Source organism: Lepisosteus platostomus, chromosome 6 (assembly GCF_059453375.1).
Source record: "Lepisosteus platostomus isolate fLepPlt1 chromosome 6, fLepPlt1.hap1, whole genome shotgun sequence".
Classification (NCBI taxonomy): Eukaryota; Metazoa; Chordata; class Actinopteri; order Semionotiformes; family Lepisosteidae; genus Lepisosteus; species Lepisosteus platostomus.
The window spans coordinates 8261583-8281548 of NC_142616.1; the positions used below are offsets into that span (position 1 = coordinate 8261583).

At 44.1% G+C, this 19966-nt stretch overlaps 1 protein-coding gene and 1 long non-coding RNA gene across 3 annotated transcripts; both read right to left on the reverse strand.

Moving 5' to 3' along the window:
- Positions 1 to 1388: 1388 nt before the first annotated feature.
- Positions 1389 to 3755, reverse strand: LOC148660009 (uncharacterized). The gene is made up of 2 exons (XR_015939811.1): positions 3367 to 3755; positions 1389 to 2237 (listed from the first exon to the last, which is right to left on the reverse strand). It is a non-coding gene; the product is annotated as an uncharacterized LOC148660009 (long non-coding RNA).
- Positions 3756 to 7962: 4207 nt separating this feature from the next.
- Positions 7963 to 19224, reverse strand: LOC148660010 (zinc-binding protein A33-like). Of its 2 annotated transcripts, XM_088637745.1 has the most exons (8): positions 19026 to 19222; positions 15883 to 15987; positions 14485 to 14565; positions 13745 to 13825; positions 13028 to 13054; positions 12906 to 12932; positions 12711 to 12737; positions 7963 to 10688 (listed from the first exon to the last, which is right to left on the reverse strand). In XM_088637745.1, the coding sequence occupies exons 1-8, from the start codon at positions 19066 to 19068 to the stop codon at positions 10153 to 10155; spliced, it is 927 nt and encodes a 308-aa protein (XP_088493871.1). In that variant the 5' UTR covers positions 19069 to 19222; the 3' UTR covers positions 7963 to 10152. The 2 variants fall into 2 exon arrangements, with proteins under 2 accessions (XP_088493871.1, XP_088493872.1); XM_088637746.1 differs by lacking the exon at positions 15883 to 15987 and having other exon boundaries at positions 19026 to 19224.
- Positions 19225 to 19966: the final 742 nt, after the last annotated feature.

Below are 19966 nucleotides of genomic sequence, written 5' to 3' on the forward strand. Positions count from 1 at the left end.
AATTTAAACTGCGAGTATGTGCTGAAGTCAGAGCTGACCCAGGCAGTGCCACTGGCACCCTCAGAAGCTGTAGAGTCGTGTGTGAACACACTTGGTTCAGTTGTGGCCATGCCTGTGAGCCCTGGAGTGTAATATTGGCAGATTGTTGCTTCTGTCAGAGGTGGTGGTAGACAGTTGCAGTGCTTGAGGGTATTCTGGTTCCAACTAAACGCTTAATTTGCATAACTGAAACAATTGTTTGCATAATTAATTCCATTGAATCCCCTTAAGACATTTTAAAGATAGTGTACTGTAGCTATCCCGGTCCGTAGTAGCATAGCACAGGCTCTATCTTTAAATACTGCCCGGCCACCGTATCTCCATGTGAGTCCGATTTATCGCCCCCCAGTGGACCAGACTGAACACGCACTTTCTAGAGCCTACAAATGACCTTTTCGGCAAAGTGTGAATCTGGAGAGACATTCACGAAGACAAACAATACTTATTGTCAAAATAGCATTAGACGTACACAACAGAATACAGCAAACAATTACCACATTCCAGAAGTTATACAAAATAGTGTCTTCACACTTTTAAAAAAAGCACCGTATGCAGTTTTTAATACTTAAAATTACATAGCACTTCCCTGGACACTCCACACACCAGCTCTCAGTGGGGAGGAGAGCAGAGTGATGAAGCCAGTTCAGAGAGGGGGGTTATTAGGAGGCCATGATTGGTAAGGGCCAGGGGGAAATGTAACCAGGACACCAGCATAACACCCCAACTCTTTTTGAGAAACACCCTGGGATTTTTAATGACCACAGAGAGTCAGGACCTCAATTTTATATTTCATCCAAAGGATGGCCCCTTTTTACAGTATAGTGTCCCCCTCACTATACTGGGGCATTAGGACCCACACAGACCGCAGGGTGAGCGCCCCCTACTGGTCCCACTAACACCTCTTCCAGCAGCAACCTTGGCTTTCCCAGGAGTCTCCCATGTTAAAGCTGCTGGCAGTTTTTAAGACATTAAGCTTCTGCCAAACACTTTTAAGAGGAACAAATATTGTAGAAAAGCTTAGTTTTAAATACCTTGGTTGCTAAAAGTACTCTTCCTCAGTGCTCAAGTTAACTTCTCGTTTATATTCACAAGTAAAACTTTACCAAATGTTTTGTGCTTTTAACTGTATAAAATCTGTAGATTTGTTTCATATTTTTTATTTAATACATATTTTCAGATATGTTATAGAAAGGGGCAGACTGGGGTCTGTTCTGCATATATCAGTCATATTAGCTCTGCTGCCTGAGCTTCTTCACACACAGCCCAGCCCACTGGAGCTGAAGGCTCAGGAGGAGGAGGGACAGTTCTCATGAGTACCGGTCAAGTCAAGCAGCAGCTGTACGTCTGTGGAGAGTAGGATTTCAACATTTACTACACAGATCACATCTGCGCGGGAAACACCGACTGCGTTTTATGAAAGGTAACATCATGTTTTAAGAAATGCCGCCTAGGACATACAGTAGGGTCAAATAACCAAATTCTAAAAAGCTTCAGGGGCAAATCAAGGTGTTTTCTCAGAATTTGCAAGAATTACAGAATTTCACTGTGTAACAATAAGAGATCAAAGCACAAAACTAACCACAGAGGATGGCTTACTAACAGTTCTAAACTGTTCTGACAAATGGGCTACACTGGCTTTAATACAGTTTACAGCATAATAGGTTTCATGAGTCTTAGGATTTCTTTTAAAGACACTGGTCAGGGAAGATTTAGTGACAGGGGAGATGATCAGGGGGCTGAATCATACTGAGGGCTGAAGAAAGGAAAGTGAAATCCTGATCAATGAAAGAGTGGATGTGATTCCCAGTCTCCACTTTGTAAAAGGAGACCCACCACTCCTCATAATCCAGATGCACCCCCAGTTTCTCAACAGGGCCCAGGGGGAAGGAGTGACTTCCAGCATAAGCTTTTCCTTTCTTCAGAGCCAGTGTCCAGTATCCTGCCTGTGGTTTCAGCTTCATGTGTTTGTCTCTACTGGCAGACACTCCTACTGTCCAGGTCATCTTTTTCTCCCACTGTCACCTCCCAGTAGTGACGCCCTGTAGTGAGGCCATCCTTGCCAAGCACATTTGGGTATCTCTTAAACCTCGCCAGATTGTCGGGGAGGTCCAGCCACTGGCTTCCAAATCTCACTTGTTTCCCGTCCGCAGACAGGACGAGGTTGGGAGGAGCCATATCGCGATCCAGTGTCACATCCTCTGTGGAGGAGAAAGAGAAGAGAAACTGTCTGTGCAGAACCCTAGTGCGGTGTGTGATCGTCGCGGTTCCGCGCGGGCTCGTGCCCTCCGCCACCCGTTCCGTCCCGCGGCACCTGGGGCGCAAACCCTGGTCTCCAGTATAACGCAACAGGGAACCAGCCGAGTGAGCTAAAGGAGACCTCCCCCAGCCCAGGCAGCTGAGGTCCCTGCTACGCGCGGGGAGGCCGATGACATCACCGTATCCGAACTAGCTCCGCTAAGTACATGAGTCTCTCTTAAGAGCCGATGGTCCAGATGGCTATGCAACAGTAAAGTCATGGAACTAGAGATTTGACAAAATCCTAAGTATTTCAATATGGAACATAGAAAAATCTTAATTGAATGTTTTGTATGCGTATTACTTTGTTACATGTCTACAGGTATGTGTATAATACTAAGCACATATTATCTAGTATTTAGATCCAGTCTAGGGCTTAAAGGAGCTAAAAATGCAAAGGTTCTGAGGTGAAGATTGCACCCCGCATCACTACTGTAATACAGAACACGTCCAGGTCAAAAGAAGGATGAAGAACTTTCTATAAAAATGACAGTTATAGAAAATGTATAATGTATATGATCATGATGTCATAATATAATTTGCCATTTGATCAAACAGGGTGAGGCTTTACCTGATGCTATAAAGAAAAGGCGTCATATCTGAAATCCAAAAGACGGGTGATTCAGAGAAAATGTCAGGGAAAAATGACTTTTTTTTTCTCTTTAAAGCCCATCTTTCAATTAACAAATTACTGTTTCAATTATAATACTGGCCTGGATGAACCTAAGGCTACAACCACATTTTCTTATTCTCATGAACACCTAGTAATGGCAGATCCTTAGCCACAGAGCCACCACTGCGCCCAAATTAATAAATTTAATAGAAATTAATAAATTCAATTAATGTAAAAATCATATTTTAATTGCAAAAAAAATATTATTCATTAACATGCACTCTTTCTGAATAAATCATAACTTGTTTTTCCTTACTCTGGCCAAACCGTTGATCACTGATGTTCTTACAAATGCAGTGACCGATACGTAGGAAACACCATGGGAATGTCACTCTAAAAAAAACGTGTTTCTCTCTTACACAGAACATATCACTCCCGTGGGATGTCGTACTCCGTCACCCGGTTCAGAGCTGGCTCTCCAACACGGCAGGTGTACCTGTTCACATCCTTCTCCTGCACGGTCAGACGTCTCCTCGCCGTGAGCAGGCCCCCCTCTGTCTCTGTGCGTCTCAGCGGGCCCTGCTGGCCCCCCAGACAACTGCAGGCTTGGGGTACCAGCCTGACGACTCGCACATGATTAGCAACCCCTTCCACTGAGATCACTGGCACAGCCCCAACACCTGGGCGCTCTCACCTGTGTTCGATTCGGACCCACAGAGACCCAATTACTCAATCAGTATCCCATATTCTGGGTCACATTCCCGTATGGCGCTGAGCGCATAAATGCTAAACGACGTTAATGTTATGTTAAGAGATCTAATTTGGACTTTCTATACCTGTAATGGAGGTGCTAAACCGTGTTTTTTTTTTATTTCTCCAGAACTTTCAATTTCGTTATGACTGAGTGACGCGCGCTAACCTGTATAAACCCCACACCTAGGGGTTGCAGGTGGAAAGCGAGCTGTGCGCTCATCTCGGGCAGCCTCGCCCTCCACCTGTCTCGACTCTCCTTTTCAAGAATTCAGTTCAGATTCTCTTGAAAGAAACAGGCGGTCCACTGCAACAAATTCTCGGATTTAGCACGTTTTTATCGCTGCGTTACTAGTTATCTGGAGATCTTCGCCAGCTTTGAAACAACACGAAGAAACAAAGTTGCGGACCTCCTGAATTTGTGCTTAGCGCGGTGCTGAGGGCTCGGCCTTGTTGTTCTAATTAGCACGAACTGCCTCTGAATCAGAACGTTTAAAATTAATCTGAGCAGAAAGTTTCCTTTCGTGTTTGCATATAACTAAATTGTAATTTAATGTTATTTTAAATATTTTTATGTTAAAATATACCAGGTACGTACGTACTAAGGCGATACAGAAATTGTAATTAATCGCGAAACAAGAGCATAGCAGCCCAGCGTTTGAAGTTAAACCACTTTAGGATCATGTCTTGTGTTATTGTCGTTTTATTCATTTACAGTACACAGCTGAAAGATTTTTTTAGTTATACAGAATTCTGTGTTTCAGTGTTTGTGTTTGTAAATACGGTTACGTTAATGTATCTTTCTGTTTTTTGATTGGGTACGATATAACGTGACTACAGAAAACTGTAGAGATGAAAGAGAAAGCAGCAGGCATAAATGAGACTGTTCAGAAAGAAACTTTACAGAGAATACTGTATCCGTCTCCATCCAGTTGTCATCCTCACACGCAAAGTGTTTCATCAAAATTGCACGAACACTTGTAATATAGCGGCTTTTGTTTTAGGTCCATTGATAAATTAAATAGAGTCATACGTAGATCCTTCAGCCGAATAAGCGAATTTTATGTATAGGCTATAATTGCAGACACAAAATTACAAAGGTAAGTCTTATGCACTTTCAGTGGTTACGCTTGTTGGAGTTAAAGAGTTTTTATTCTTTAGCGTACACTTGTAGTGTATTTGCCTATACAACTTATTCTCAGTACCCCAATTCCCCAATAATCCTGCTTTCCACAGAGAACCACATTTTATTTCCCATTACAATGAAAATGCATCCGATGTATTAAATTCACACCCAGATTGACCGAACCCGTTTAAGACTTACACTCTTTTTAAGTTTGTATAGTATTTCCTTAATGTCCGTTCTCCTCTCTCCTCGGGCTATCTGAATATTCACTATCGTTTACTAAAGGTTCTACAAACCTTAGCTGTAAAAGAGCTACTAATAAAGATAGACATTCATATTAATTATCCCAAAATGAGACTTTAATTAATAAGGTTCATCATTAATCAATGTAGTGATTCTGGAAAGCATTTTTTGTTACATATTGCAAACGTACCAAGCGACAGATGCATAAATTCATTACATTGTGACAATATTGGTTCCACTTTGTTCTGGAACGTTCTAACGTGATCCAGTGTTCCTCTTGGAAGGCTCCTAAATTGTTTAAACCATGTGCAGAGGCGGTCTAATTGAAGTCCCTCCAATGTCATCACCTCCAGAGGGCAGCAGCTGTTACTGTGGGTTGATGACAACTGAGAACAGGTTTAGCGCGATGCTAGGACGTTGCAATTAAACCGCTTAACGTTGTTAATCGATGTTGCCTGGAATATTTCAGATGCAATAATGTGTATTTCCGAAGAACCCAGGTGTGCGGGTTTGTGGGTTGATGTTTTTTTTTTTATCCAGCTGGCTTTTTTAATACAGTACAGTATAATACAGCCATCGTTTTGTTTTCTCAATTTCGAGAACAGACTTGTAAATATTACCATGCATTTTACTGTCCCTGCTAATTTTACTATATCTCATACTATGTTTTTGCCTACACCTTTCTACCTTGTGGTTAAAAGCTGTTTATGTGACAGACCGTCAGCCGAGGTGTGTCTGAGACTGACGCCAAAGGTGCCGATAGTTACTGCGGTGATAAGATCTAGATATGCAGATACTGTATATACAGCAGGTATGTCCAGCAATATTTTTTTTTTTCTGTAAATGTTTTTTAAATTCTGTTAGCTGTTTCCGCTTTGGCGCGACTGTAATTCTTCGGTCATGCCAATAGAGCCGTTTCAGTTTGAATCTCTCTTTAGAAACCGGTGCTGTGGTTTGTCAGGTGTGTAAAGGTCGCGCTGTAACTAAGCCGTCTGGTGCTCCAGTGTACTGCAGGAGAGCGGGGACGCCTTCAGAAACGGCAAGGAAACTAACGTCTGAGAAAAAAGAGGGGGGGAGTTAGAGAGACAGAAGAGCCCCGAAAAAGAGCCTTCATTTTGGCCAGGCAGTAAACCTTAAAGAAGCCTTTTCTTTGTCACTTTGATTCGCCCTTTGGTAAAAGAGCGCCACCGCACCATTTTCCCTTTTAAACTTGCGCTGCCGTCGTCTTTTTTTTTTTTTAAATAGCTGGCCTTTTACACATTTCATTTTCGACTCATTTAGTCATCTGGGACATGACCACGCAGAAAAGTCTGCTGTGTTTCTCACCCTGACTTCGCTCATTTCTGTCCTGCGTCATTCGGCAGGTGTATCCTGACCCTGTTCTGAATCTGGGAAGCAGGAAGGGTGAAAGAGAGGAGGACTGGAAGCGAGGACAATCGCCGATGGCTTCCGCAAAACAGAAGATCACACATTTGAAACACATTATTCCGTCGTGCAGCGAACAGATGATATTACAATCGAGGATGTTTATAGTTTGAAGTTCTGAATTAACAGATTTGAATCTCCGCGGTGAACGCCCCTAATAGTACACACCCACTATTTTGATGAATCGACACCTTTTTTTTTGGCTAATTTTATTCAGACACCAAGAAATAAGGGTGCATTTTACGCAGGAGGGTTCATTGAAATTATTTTTTTCTTGTGTGTGTGTGCGGACATGATTCTTATTTTTTATTTATATTCTACTTTATTACAGAAACTGTCAGAAACCTGTGAAGACTGATCTTGTTTACGGTACTTCTTTTCATGCGTATAATTTATATAAAAATGCCTTTGGAATGCTTGATAACTCACAAACACCCAGAGAAGACCCCCGTGGACACAGGAGAACATGCAAGAAAGGCTCTGAGGTGATATACAGCAGAATACTGTACCTTTGACGACATGAATGTCTCATGTGGCGCAAAACGAGGAGGCTGAAATCGGGAAACTGAGTCGGAGACCCCCGTTTTCAAACAAATGAGGTCCTTACGAGCTGTGAAATGGGGGTTTCAGTCAAATTTCTCTAGTTTCTGTTCTAGACCCAAACGCGTTCTTTCTAAAACAGCTGCACAGAAGAAGCAACGTGTACGTCCAAAGGGACTAACCGTGGGGAGCGGAAGAGCGGAAAAAGACCCATATACGTAGCGGCGAGACGGGAAAAAGGCCCGGGCTCATTAGTGCAAAGAGTTCAGGAATGCCGTATAGAAACCTATGCCCTCAGGGAGCGGACGTGGAGCGCCCTGGTGCTAGACGGGTCTCAGGACATCCGAACGTCAATGCTGAGCGAGGACAGAGTGCAACACCCGGAAATATATAGCCCAAGGGAAAGAGAGGGACCGGAAGGACAGCAGACCAGAAACTAGGGACAGGACAGAGAAGGAGCGCCCTCAGGCTGCAGAGGGCGTGATAGTGTAGGTGTTTCCAGAGGAGGATGTATCAGTGTGTTCTGCCAAGGACAGCTGGAACTCTTCTCCCTCACAGTATCAATCCCACAGCAGGGGGACACAGGGAACAGAGGCGTTGGACTTTGTTACTGGGAGGGTGTGGGTTCAAATCCCAGATGCCATGTACTTGTTGTACTACACTTCTGTCATACAACACATACTGTGTCACCTGGGATTTGAACCTGCAACCTCTGCGGGGGGGTCTCAGTCTTCCCTTCCCACAGCCAGGGGGGCTGGAACCTTTGACAGCCAAGATTTGCTGCGACTTAAAACCCCCCGTCAACATCCTCCATATACCTAAATCTAACTTAGGGGTTTAAATATGTAACGGGGTGGAACAGAAGCCTGTAAGTGTTGAGGTTGACACAGTTTCTCATGAAACAGTTCAGAAAGCACAGAGCAACAACGAGTGAGCTTTGGAAGGTTTATTTCATCATTGCAATAAAAAATCCTATCAGTAAAAAAAAATGATAATGTTGCTTTATTAGCCCTATACAATTTCTTGCATTGGGAATTCATCTTTTTGCAGACCCCAGCTTTTCTCCATGAGACACACAGACAGGGAGAGAAGCTTGGAATCAGAGCACAGGGTCAGCCATTGTATGGCACCCCTGGAGCAGTTGGGGTTAAGGGCCTTGCTCAAGGGCCCAACAGAGATGGATTCCTCTGCCAGCCACAGGATTTGAACCGGCAACCTTCCAGCCACAGGCGCGGATCCTTAGCTACAGAGCCACCGCTCTGCCTAAATGCATTTAGAACATACTATACACAGGCTTTGTACATCTACATTTTCTAGTTAAGAAAGTGATTGCACTTTAAATTGAAGACACATGCAAGGAATCCCATCCTGCAATGAAAACCTTCCTTAACAGGAGTATAAATGGTTTGTCAAGGTCTGTAAGATCTTTACAAGGAGAGAAGAATAATTAAACAATTCTCTTACACTGCAGAAGCGACCAAGCAAAAGTGCCTACCATCTGAAGGGCTGTTATTTACATAAACATGATTTCTTTTGTTTTAGAATGAACTTAGTTTACCTAACATTCCATTCTGTTGTGTGTGGCGGGGGTGTTAGATCACTGCTCTTTTGAAAAGGCTTTAAATATCAATACTTGTATCTATTTCCATGTGCATTTCATCATCTGGTGCTGTATGACAGATCTTTCATTTTACTAAAATCCTTCAGATTTTATGTACTTTGTGGCCAACTGAGTACTGTTAGCACGTGACACCGTTTTTCTTTTTAGTGTATCTTGGCTATATTGCTGTCCCACATTCTTTGTGCTTGTCTATATTCTCACATGAAAAACAAGTCTCTCTTAAGCAGATCTTAAGCAGGTAGGGTAAGGATCAGCATTCACACACTGCTTACAGAATTTTTATTTTCAGGGTGGGATTTTTGGCCCAAGTTAAGTTGAAGAAAAGTGGTTTTGTGATCCTAGCTGAATTTTTTTTTTCCGAAACTCCGGGGTGCCTGGATGTCGCGGTGCAACACGCGGCAGTTGTGTCCTAAAACTGAGACAGTCGGATCACACGAGTACCCAAGCATGATTGAAACTCATTCAAATGCAAGTGCTTCTATCCGGGGTCTTGATTGTTTCCCACTCATTCCTTTTGGTTTGGGGAACATGTCAAAATCCTATGCCCAGAGAACTTCAGATAGAGTTTGCAGAGATGCTCAGTGACACTGAAACTGAAGCAAGCAGTGTTTCACAGCAGTCATGTTAAAGCAGATGACTGTGTACTTTAACTGTATGCTATTCACTTACAGAGCTGTGAAGATTTACTTGATATCAGCCAGCCTAGGAATGAATGTAAAGGGGTCAATTGAATATTTGCTTTCTCTAATCACTATGGGCTTGGTGGAACAATCACTTTTCAGTATGTGACTTGATTGCAAACCCAGCTGTATCCTGCTGCTTTTTTCAGAGCATTGCTTAACGACAGTCTCCAGAACTGGACCTTTTAAACTAGACATCATCATCATCATCATCACTTTCAATAAGTGCTTAACCAATTCAGGATCCCGGTAGCCCTCAGCCTATCCCAGGAAGTGCTGGACACAAGGTGGGTACACCCTGAATGGGACCCCAGTCCATCGCAGGACACACATGGACACAAACATATTCACACCAGGGCCAATTTCCCCACAAGGCAATTAACCTACCAGTATGCCTTTGGACTGTTGGAGGAAACCAGACAACAAGAGGAAAACTATAGATAGCAACCCAGGGTCCCTGTGCTGTACTGCACCAATTCTAACCACAGTGCCAGCATTGCCATCCTAAACTAGATGTGTTGAAGTATGCTCTATAGCAACAGCCTTTGGAGGTGTGCGGTAGTATACAAGGAGGATACGTATTGGTAATTCTATATGGAATGACAGATGATTAGCTAATCTAACTGGGGAGATAAAAGATACAAAGAAAGTAGGCAGAGAGCCTTTCTTTGTCCATTCAGGCAGGGCTGTGGCTTGTTAATATGGCTCCAGAGGCCTCTGTGAAATAAAGTGTTACAACTCTTGGTCCGGTTCAGCTCTTCTTTGGAACGAGGCAAGTTTTTGCTTAACACACTGGAGCACCCCAACTTGTCCAAGTGCTCTAGTTGACAGGAGAGATGATCAGTGGGGCTGAGTTTTGACCATTGTCCAAAGTAGAGGGGGAAAAATATGGATAGAGTCTCTCGTTGAAGTTGGCAGTGAACGTGTAGAGATGGCACCTTTCCTTCACATTGAAAAAGGAGACGAGCCCGTCCTCATAATCCACATACACTCCCACCTTCTGGAGCTTTAGGCTCAAAGGGAGGACAGTCGAAGGGGAAGAGAGAGCCTTGTATACATTGTTTTTCCTCAGCTGTATAGACCAGTAGCCTCTGTTAGGACTGATAAGACTATTATTCTTCCTTTCGATGGACTCTTTGGCCACTCCTATATCCCAGGCAGTCTTCTCCCCCACCTCCACCTCCCAGTAGTGTCTCCCCGAGGTGAAGCCCTCTCTGCCCAGGACACAGACAAGAATGGCAAATCTCTTCGGACTGGCAGACAGCGTCTGATACGATTTCCCCATGCTTATTCTTTTCTTGTCCTTGGAAAGGGAGAGCCAGGGGTTTGCTGTTTCAGGGTCCAGAGTTATGTCAGCTGTGGAAGTGAGAAAATAAAGTGAACGTGAGAAGAGAGCACTAAAAAAACCGTCCTTCTGCATCTTCCATTTCTTAGACCCCTCTCATCCACTCTATTCAGAATACACTCTCCTCTCCCGTGGGAGGACATACCAGATCCCCTGTATAAAGACTAAGAGAGCATTTAGGTCCTTTACAGCTAACACATTCAATTGTTGAGCCGAGAAAAGACCGTTTTCCAGTAGGGATCTTATTACAATTGTTCTTCGATTCTTTACAAGCTAATTGTCTGTTTTCCAATGTTGTACTGGAAGAGTGCTGCTTGAGCAATGTTGTTAAATGTTGTGTTGTATTATGGTATTGTCCTGTTGTTGTATTAGTGTCACATATATGATACAGTATATGTTGCAATGGAACAAGTAAAAGGTTTGGTCCAGGCTGAAAAGAGAAGAAAGGAAACAACATTTCGGCTGTGGAGCCTTCTTCGGGCGAACCACAGCCGAAAACGTTGTTTCCTTTCTTGTCTTTTCAGCATGACATAAACCTTTTACTTGTTCCTTTGCAGCCTACACATGCTGACGCAGGTACCCACCTATATTAAATATGTTTATGAGCTTTTGGGGAGCAAGACTAATTCCCTGAGGGCCAATAGAAGTAAATTCATTCAACTCCCAGAGGGCTGCACTGCCCTCTGGCCTTCATGCCACACAATTGCCTAATTGATTAAATTGCTTGTTTGTGTAACGCTGGGCATTGTTGTTCGAATGAAGAGCCCTACGCGGAGTTGGGGAGCTGAGTCAGGAGAGATTCCAGGTGATCCCAAAACGTTAGGCAGAGCCGTAGAAGGGGGCAAGTTCGGGGTTCGATACCAAAGATTATCTAGGAGGAGAAAAGCAGACAAATCCAAAGGGCTAGACGAGATCGAGGTCGAGGGCGAGTCCCGGGTTCGAATATCCAAAAACAAGATCCAATGGTTTATGAATGTGAGGCAAGAAGCTCCGAAGAAGCTAACAATACCGAGCGATGTTCAGCGGAAACGGAGAAGGCTTAAGTAGGTTTTGAAGTGGAGGGTGTGTTAGGAAGTGAGGCGCTCTGATTGGATGAAGGGTTAGATGGGCAGTGTTTGTGGGGATTGCCTCCAGCTTGTGTTTGATTGGGGCGAGACCGTTTGTGTGGAGGGTTCCTATGAGCTGAAAAACAGAACGCTGAGTATAGCCCTACTCCTTGAGTCCAACCCATCCATTATATCAGGATGAGCAGCTCCATTACTGCGGAGCTACAGTGTTGACAGGTGTACCTTCCCACTGTGCTCCTAACTACAGCACATCATTGAATGAACTCATGCATGATCAGGACCAGCTGAACTCCTTTCCTTGGTGTCGTTGGAGTTGGAGATCCAAGACGAGTAACAGAACCAAATCTTATTGGTTATGGTTCAGGGCAGTGGGGATTCAGTCCTGTGTTAAACACTAAACTGTACAAACCCTTCAATGTTAAATAGTTTACACGTGACGGGATAAGGACATTTGACTAGAAGACCCACTGAATAGCAGTAGAGTCCTGGCAGGGTCAGGGCTGGGGTGCCTTGAGTTTCCAGTTATGGGTCCTCTCTGGGTGCTCCAGTATATGCCCTCATTCCCACTCTGACTGGCTCTGATGGCTAAGGTGCCCGTTCCAGCAGGAACAGTATCACTCTGTCTCAGGAATCTGCTCTGTCTGGAACAGAGCCACTGCAATACCACTTCAAAGCTGGAATACGGACACCGAGAAGAAGAGACTAGGTGGTCCAATGTCGAAGGTAAAGGAGGTTCTGACACACACACCTACTGTACATGATCCAAAACGTAATTCATTGAGTCTCTTTGTGGAGCTGAAAAACTGAACTAGTGCTGAGAGTGACTCTCTGGATACATGCCAGTGTCTAACTCAGCTCTTAGCTACAGGAAGCACCATCAGTCAGGGACTTTCTGAACATGAGCTTAACACTTCCTCCGGAAATGATCGTAGAAGAATTATAACTGATGTTCAAACAGGCCATTACCTGCAGCTTCCTGGATCCAGTCCCAAACTGCGGAACAGAAACAGATGAGTATTATTATGGTCACGCATGACAACAGAATTGATAAGCAAAAGTTCAGGATGACAATCTCCCAGAATTCAGTGCTCTAGTGTAGCAGCGTTAGGCCAAAGGTTTAAAGATAGGATTTCTTTCACAACTTTATTTGAAAATAAATACCTGGCTTAGGGACTTTCCCCTCCACCCCTGCATGGAAAGAAGAGTGACAGATTTAAAGCTAAGTTTAAAGTGGACTGAAGTTTAAATGCATCAGACAAACCAATTGCCCTAATAATACTTACCCAACGACGCCGAATATACACTTATAACTAAAAGAGAGAAAAAATGTGAAATATTATTCAGCATTTGTTAATTCATTGAACATATAAATATTTTTATTTTGTAGAACAAAAATGCCAGAGATTATAATTAATTTCCTGTTATAAAACACCAGTTACTGATACACTATACTTACAAACCACTATAATATAGTTATATCGTTAATATAGTTAAAAAACGCTTTAAATACGTCTTAGAATGTGGTCCCATTATAATAATAATACATATTTCATCTGGCTGAAACAATAAGCCAAGGTCCTGACTGCTTGGTCATTTAAGATCACGTGATGAAGTGATCTGGCTTTACAAAATCTGGTCTCCCTTTATTTAGTTGGTGGAACAATTTCCCATTCCTTCTCTTGATCTTCTGTACGGCGGGGTTGTTGGTGCAGAATGTCTGGCTTTGCATCACTGTATTTCAATACTGTGTGCCATTGGTCCCCACCAACAGGTAATGTGATCTGGGGATCCCTTGAGATGAAAAGGACCATATACTGTATGTGCAATGAATTGATGTTTAAGCAACAGAAATATCTGAATACAAAAATCTAGAAATAAGTAAATCCCCTGGTTTAAGTAGATGGAGTTAAAGACCTTCAGGTTTATTAGGTGATATCTGAGGTGTCAGAAATATAGAATTTGCAAACAGTTTTAAAACCACAGCTGTCTCTGAGACTCACCCCTGCTGTACAACTGTCTGGACAGAGAGTTTTGGGCCAGTTGCTTGACATACTCCTTTTCATCCAGACGAGACATGAGCTCTGAATGATCAAAAAACACACAAAGTGCAGTGTACTGTACAACAGTATAGAAAACAGGACATGCAGGACAAACCCTCAGTTTGGGTGGCGCACACAAACACTGCCAGGACGTTCTAATTTAGATCATTTCCTTCAAACATGAAAGTTAACTGCCAGAGCCCACAATCCCAATGTCCAGTGACAATGACAAGTCTGAATACTGTCATTAGCCAGCTGGGACCGGGAGAGGTGCAGTCAAGCACAGGCACGTGACTGGCGGAGTATTGCCGCTGTGGGTCGACCCCTGTGTTCCCACAAGGAGTCCACGGACTGGGCTGTGTTCTTAGGGAGAGCTGCGCCGCTCCTCCGAGTGATGCCAGGCATGCTGTGTGCGCTGACGGACTCACATCGTCAGATTGACAGATGCCCTGGAGCCACTGCAGCAACAGCTTCTCCCAAGAAAAAGAAAAATCAGTGAATCTGGACTTCCAAAAAGATACAAATACATATAGATAAAAAAATAAAATAATAATAAGATCGAAATAGTGAGCTGAGCCTTTTAACATTTCGAGCCCATGTTGTTGGAGTTGGCTCCACGTGTCTCTGGTGCTCAGAGTGTAACCTAACTCCCTCGCTGTTGCTTTGCTTTGTCAAAGGTGAAGTGAAACAGAAGGAGTTACCAGTGAGCAGCCAGGTCACGTTCTCTTTCTGTTTGTTATGCTCCGTCCTCTGCAATTCCTTCTCTGGCACAAGGTAAAAGACTGCGGAAACAAGAGGCAGAACAACAGAGACGCACAAGATTTCTGTCTGATCCTGACATGTGGAGGTCTGAGCAGCGCAAGGGAACTGTAGCAACTTCATTCAATTGTGTTGGTTTTCCATAAGTACCTGTTTGCCAGCTGCCGTATCACCCAGCAACTCACAACTGGCAACCCCCCTGAAGCTCAGCAAGTGTGAGGGGCCAGTAGGGGGTGCTCACCCTGCCGTCTGTGCAGGTCCTAATGCCCCAGTATAGTGATGGGGGATGCTATACTATAGAAAAAGTGCCATCCTTTGGATGAGATGTAAAACTGAGGTCCTGACTCTCTGTGGTCATTAAAAATGCCAGGGTCTTTCTCGAAAAGAGTAGGGGTGTTACCCCGGTGTCCTGGCCAAATTTCCCATTGGCCCTTACCAATCATGGCCTCCTGATAATCCCCATCTATGAACTGGCTTCATCACTCTGCTCTCCTCCCCACTGAGAGCTGGTGTGTGGGGAGAGTACTGGAGCATCATCCAGGTGGGGCTGCACACTGGTGGTGGTGGAGGGGATCCCCATTACCAGTAAAGCACTTTGAGTGGAGTGTCCAGATAGGCGCTATATAAGTTTAAGCAATTAATGTTATTATACCTTACTGCATTTTTTAGAACTTAGCTTTACGCACAGTCTCTGCGGTTGGTGACACATAAAGACACTTTAGAACTGAAATACATGAAGAGGAGGAAGTGAAATGTCTTTTCGCAACGGAGGATTTTCAAACGTTTCTGCCACCGCTCTCATGACAAATAAAAATAAAATGCTTCACAAATAATGCCCGTCAGTGAGGGGCTTCTAAAAACTGCACTTGAAGATGAAGGCGTATGCGGCGCATCTCGTTTTGCAGCAGGCACTTTCCTTAATAGAGCTTAAATGATGTGTCAAGGTCTACAACATACTGTAGTTACACTGTGGGAGTGAAAATATCAGGTTTGACTCTGGTTTGATTCTGGAGTGAAGTGCAATGTGAAGTTCTTTTTTAATACCAGTAAATAGACGATGCCTCCAAGCACAGGAGAAGATACTGTAGGTTCCAGAGCAATTCACGAGTGGGATAGAATAATGAGATAGGATGACCATGTCCCTTTATTGCAGGAATCAGGGATCAATCTCTGAGTGGGACCATTTCACTGTAACCTTGGGCTGATGGGAAGGACATCTAAGCACTGAACAAAAATGCCCACTCAGACACAGTGATGACACACCCACCACACATCCAGAAGTCCCAGGCCCGGATTTGAACCCGGAGTCCCAGGGGTGAAGGCATAGCACTAATACTCACAGTAAACGGTCAGACCGGCGACCACAGTGAGGATCCACAGGCACGCAAAGACCACCGCGCAAACTGCACAACAAGGCCTGGTCCCACCGCTCCTCTTTGACGGTTCTGGAATACCAAAGCAGAACATGATCCAAAGCTTAGACCTGGTGTTGCTTTCCCCAATAACTACTGTGATGTTTCAGCGCCTGAAGCTTCCTCTGTCTGATAAGGGCTCCATTAATGAGAACACTGCTTTGGGGGAGAAAGGAATTAATGTATTTAGTGAAGACAATGTCCCTGAGCCAAGTGACAGCTTCTGCTCCGGCTGAGTTGAGGGTGTGTAGTCCTCTCTGAGTCTGTGGAGTGGGCAGTCCTCTAGGATGTTCTCCATAGTGTGCTCCATCCCTTCAGGAACACAGAGGGCTGCACCGATTCCCCATCTGCAGAGGCTGTCTGTTACGAAGAGCTGCCCAAAAGGTATTTCAGGACCCTGTGTGGTGATCTTAGAGCGTTAGGCATGAAATCCAAATCGCTAGGCAAAGACGTAGCCAAGGGTAAAGAATTAGGATGGCAATGAGAACAACAGGTGAGGTAGGAGCTCCAGAGGAGAAACCAATACCGAGCGCTGACTGATACTAAAGGAGGGTTTATAAGGAGTGGAGACGGGGGTGAGTTTAGTGCAAGACAGCTGAGACTGATTGATTAACACGCCAGCGCTGGGGACGGGTTAGAGCATTTTCTGGTAACAGGTTTCTGACACTGTCAAGACATGGACCATGACCTATCCTAAAGTAGATCAGAGTGGAGCACTCTTCTATGGGTGACAGGGCCTTCTTCTGTTATGCCCCCAAGCCCAAGGATGTGAGAGAGTCACCTTCTCTAAACGCCTTCCTCTTTAGAAGAGCCTTTACTGAACTGGTTCTATTCTGTACCCCTCTGCTCCTTCTATACTAAGTACCACCATCCACGGTCTCCTCTGTGTATTGGAATTGTGTTTTATCTTGTGTATTCTCCTTATTTATTGTTGTTGTCATTCTGTAAAGCGCTTTGAGAAGCCACCTTTAAAAGCGCTATATAAAATGAAGTTTATTATTATAATATTATTATTTTCATGGAAGGTGAAAGCCGGGAGGTTGCTGGGCACGGCAGGTGATGTCTGTTAAGCGCAGTGATTCCCAGTCCTGAGCCCAGGTGGAGTCTGCACTGAAGCCTTGCTGGGGAGGGATTTTCCAGATTGGTTTTCCTGAAGGCAGACGTGTCTTTGGTGGATTAAATATGTCCGTGTGCAGTGGCAAGTGAGGAGCGTTTTGGAGTGTTTTAAGCATTTTGTGGGTTATTGGAAGTCGTCGGATGTGGGGAGGAGTGCTATTTGCCCAGACAGGGAGCCAGTGGAGGGGAGCCTAGGGATCCAGTGATGGTGTGCATGGTGGCATTCAGCTGGGTGTCTAGTCAGTGAGTATGTGATGATCTTGTTCAGTCAGGGGCGCAGCGCTCAGCTGCTGAGAAAGACAATACAAGGGCTGAGTTTCAGAGGGTGGTAGTGGCAGTGTCACATGTTGTGCCAGCAAGTCTGGGGGAAGGGTAGCTCTGGGCTTGTTAGCAGACCTAGGGGAGGAGAGAGGGAAGTGGGCATTTTCTGTCTCGTTGTCAAATGCTTCTGCTTGTTTCCTCTCAAGCCAGACAGCTCCTTCCTTTACATATTTGTACAGCATTGTGCCTGTCAAAGGTTACTACCTCAGAGGGTAGGTCATATCCTTCTGGTGACCATGAGCCCCACACCCCCAAAGCACTCTTTCTGCAAAGATGGCGGTAGGGACGTTTGCGCAACTCTTGCGGTTCTTTTGAGGGGAGAAAATGCCAGCTCATAGGCAGAAGTGCATTTTACTAAAAAACCAAAGACACCAAAAGAGGTTCACAGGCAGCAGGAAGCATATTATACTGTCCAAGCTGTGGTTTTGAGCATCAGCACCCTAAAAAGAACAAGCGACATCCTATAATACAAATGTTAAGAATCAGTTTGTTTACTTCTTGTCAAAAACATAAAAACGAGTTTCTGTCAGCTGCCTGTGATGGTGCCTGTGGCTCACAACACGCTAGCAACAGTATGCGCAGTCATTCGAAGATTAATGTGCGCAAATAAGTTGCTTCAAGTAAGTCTCTGGGGTTGATGGATCTCAGAAATGTGACAAAACACTCAAGGAAGAATAGTTACAGAGGGTCGCAGAGGCTAACAGCAGGAGAACTGCTTTTAAGCCCAAAAATGAGATAAGAAGTGTTAACGATTTCATTTTAAAACCCAGCTCTACGTTTAACACGCTTAAAAGTGGAGGTCAAGATGATACTGTGAATTAACATTAACATGGTTCAGATTTTAACGCTTAGAACAGTATAGATGCAGTGTTAACCACAATGACTCAGACACTGCTAAATATATACCTTTTATCATCCCCCGATTTGCCCCCTTTGCAAAGTTAAACCATTTCCGAATTACCGATGTTCTGAGTACTCTCTTAAAATCGTTTTGAAGAAACTATACATGCATGTCATTTTTGGTCCTGCGCAATGTTATGCATAATAATACTCCATGGGTTTGAGAAATGCTAATGGACTCGTTGAATTCATTTTTTAAAATAGAGTTTAAATAACAGTAACCCCAAGAGAACCCAGCGCTTAATGAAGTGATGGAGAAGTCAGACTTTGTCCTCGTTTCCCTACTGCACAGTAATGAGTTTAGAACTCCGCTGCTTTGAGGTTACATAAGCCTCGAAACAATAACACACACACACACAAATTTTTAAGACAGCGCTCTTCCGGTACATATTTGTTTGTTTTTCCCCAAAAGTAAAAAAAGGACAACACTCTTTCTTCCGCCTCTTTCCTCGGTTTCCGACACTTTCTAGAATTTGTAGAAGTTAGTAATATTTCTTGAAACGTTTGGTTGTTACAATACAGCGGGCACTGTGGTAATAGCCAAAATTCTAAATTAAAAACAGCACCAGAATGTTCTTTTGCAAAAAATGCTACCTTTTTGAGGAAACTGGAATATAACAGTCACTTAATTCACGGACGACTAACGCAACCAAATAGTATATTACTGACCTTCGCGTTTGCATCCTAAAAATAAGAATAAAATAAGTGCTTTGATCTCAAAAAGTCTTCCGTACCTGTTCTTGATTTCAGAGCGTGAGTTTCTGAGAAGTCCGACATTGTATGATGTAAGTACAGATAGGTCTACTTCTTGAGAGCCGGTCAGTATTCTGGCTGTGAAAACCTGTCTGGAACAGTGTTACACTGTCGAATATTGAGGGTTGGTTGCTAAACCACACCTCGGAATAGGACCCGTGCCAGAATGCACTACAGAAATGAATCGGCTTTGAAAATGCAGTTCCGTTTTTTTTGGGGGGAGGAGTGGGCGAGGGGCAGGAAAATAATACCGGAATACAGCAAAACACAGGAATTCAAAGGTGTGCAAGGCAGTGTTTGCTCCTATTCCTGATGATTTTCCATTAGGGAAAAGAGGAACAAACAGAGTTCCTCTGACTGGGATTCCTCCTGTCCAAGATATGGCTCTTGAGCACATTCTGCTTAGATCTAGAGTCAAAGAGAAACTGCTATTAGTCATGATATATTAAAAGGAGAGCTGCAGGTTTGGTGATAACTGCTAACAGATGTCACATGAGATGCTCTGCACAACACTGAGGACTGTGCACATCACTGTGCTCCACTGGGGTCATTCCCCTTTGATGTAAGGACCCCTGCCAGGCTGTGTCAGAGGAACCCCTGGGTATGTGAATCCCCAGTGCCCAGATCTGCAGGGCAAGAGCATTTGTATTTGTATAGGTGTTAATGTCAGAGTCAGCCTCTGGGCCTCTTAGAACCAATGAATTGGGAAACTGTGGTTCCTGTGAAAGAAAGCTTGATTGCGTGATCTGTCATGACTCAAGAGGAGTTAAATCATCGTGCTCTGTGCAGCTCTTGGCCATTAGCCATTGCCTGGGTGAGGAACAAAGTAAAAGACAGTAGGATAGGTCAGTTTCTAGCATTGCTGCCTTGCACTGTGGGGGCCCTGGGGTCAATTCCTGACCTGGGGTGCGGTCTGTGTGGA

What these genes read in the sequence shown, in the direction of transcription:
- LOC148660010 (XM_088637745.1), bottom strand. Translation starts at nt 19,068, where the DNA reads ATGTCGGACTTCTCAGAAACTCACGCTCTGAAATCAAGAACAG. An exon ending in TGTATATTCGGCGTCGTTGG is followed by an intron (nt 12,933 to 13,027) that starts GTAAGTATTATT and finishes CTTTCCATGCAG; the next exon opens with GGGTGGAGGGGAAAGTCCCT. An exon ending in GGGGAAAGTCCCTAAGCCAG is followed by an intron (nt 12,738 to 12,905) that starts GTATTTATTTTC and finishes TCTGTTCCGCAG; the next exon opens with TTTGGGACTGGATCCAGGAA.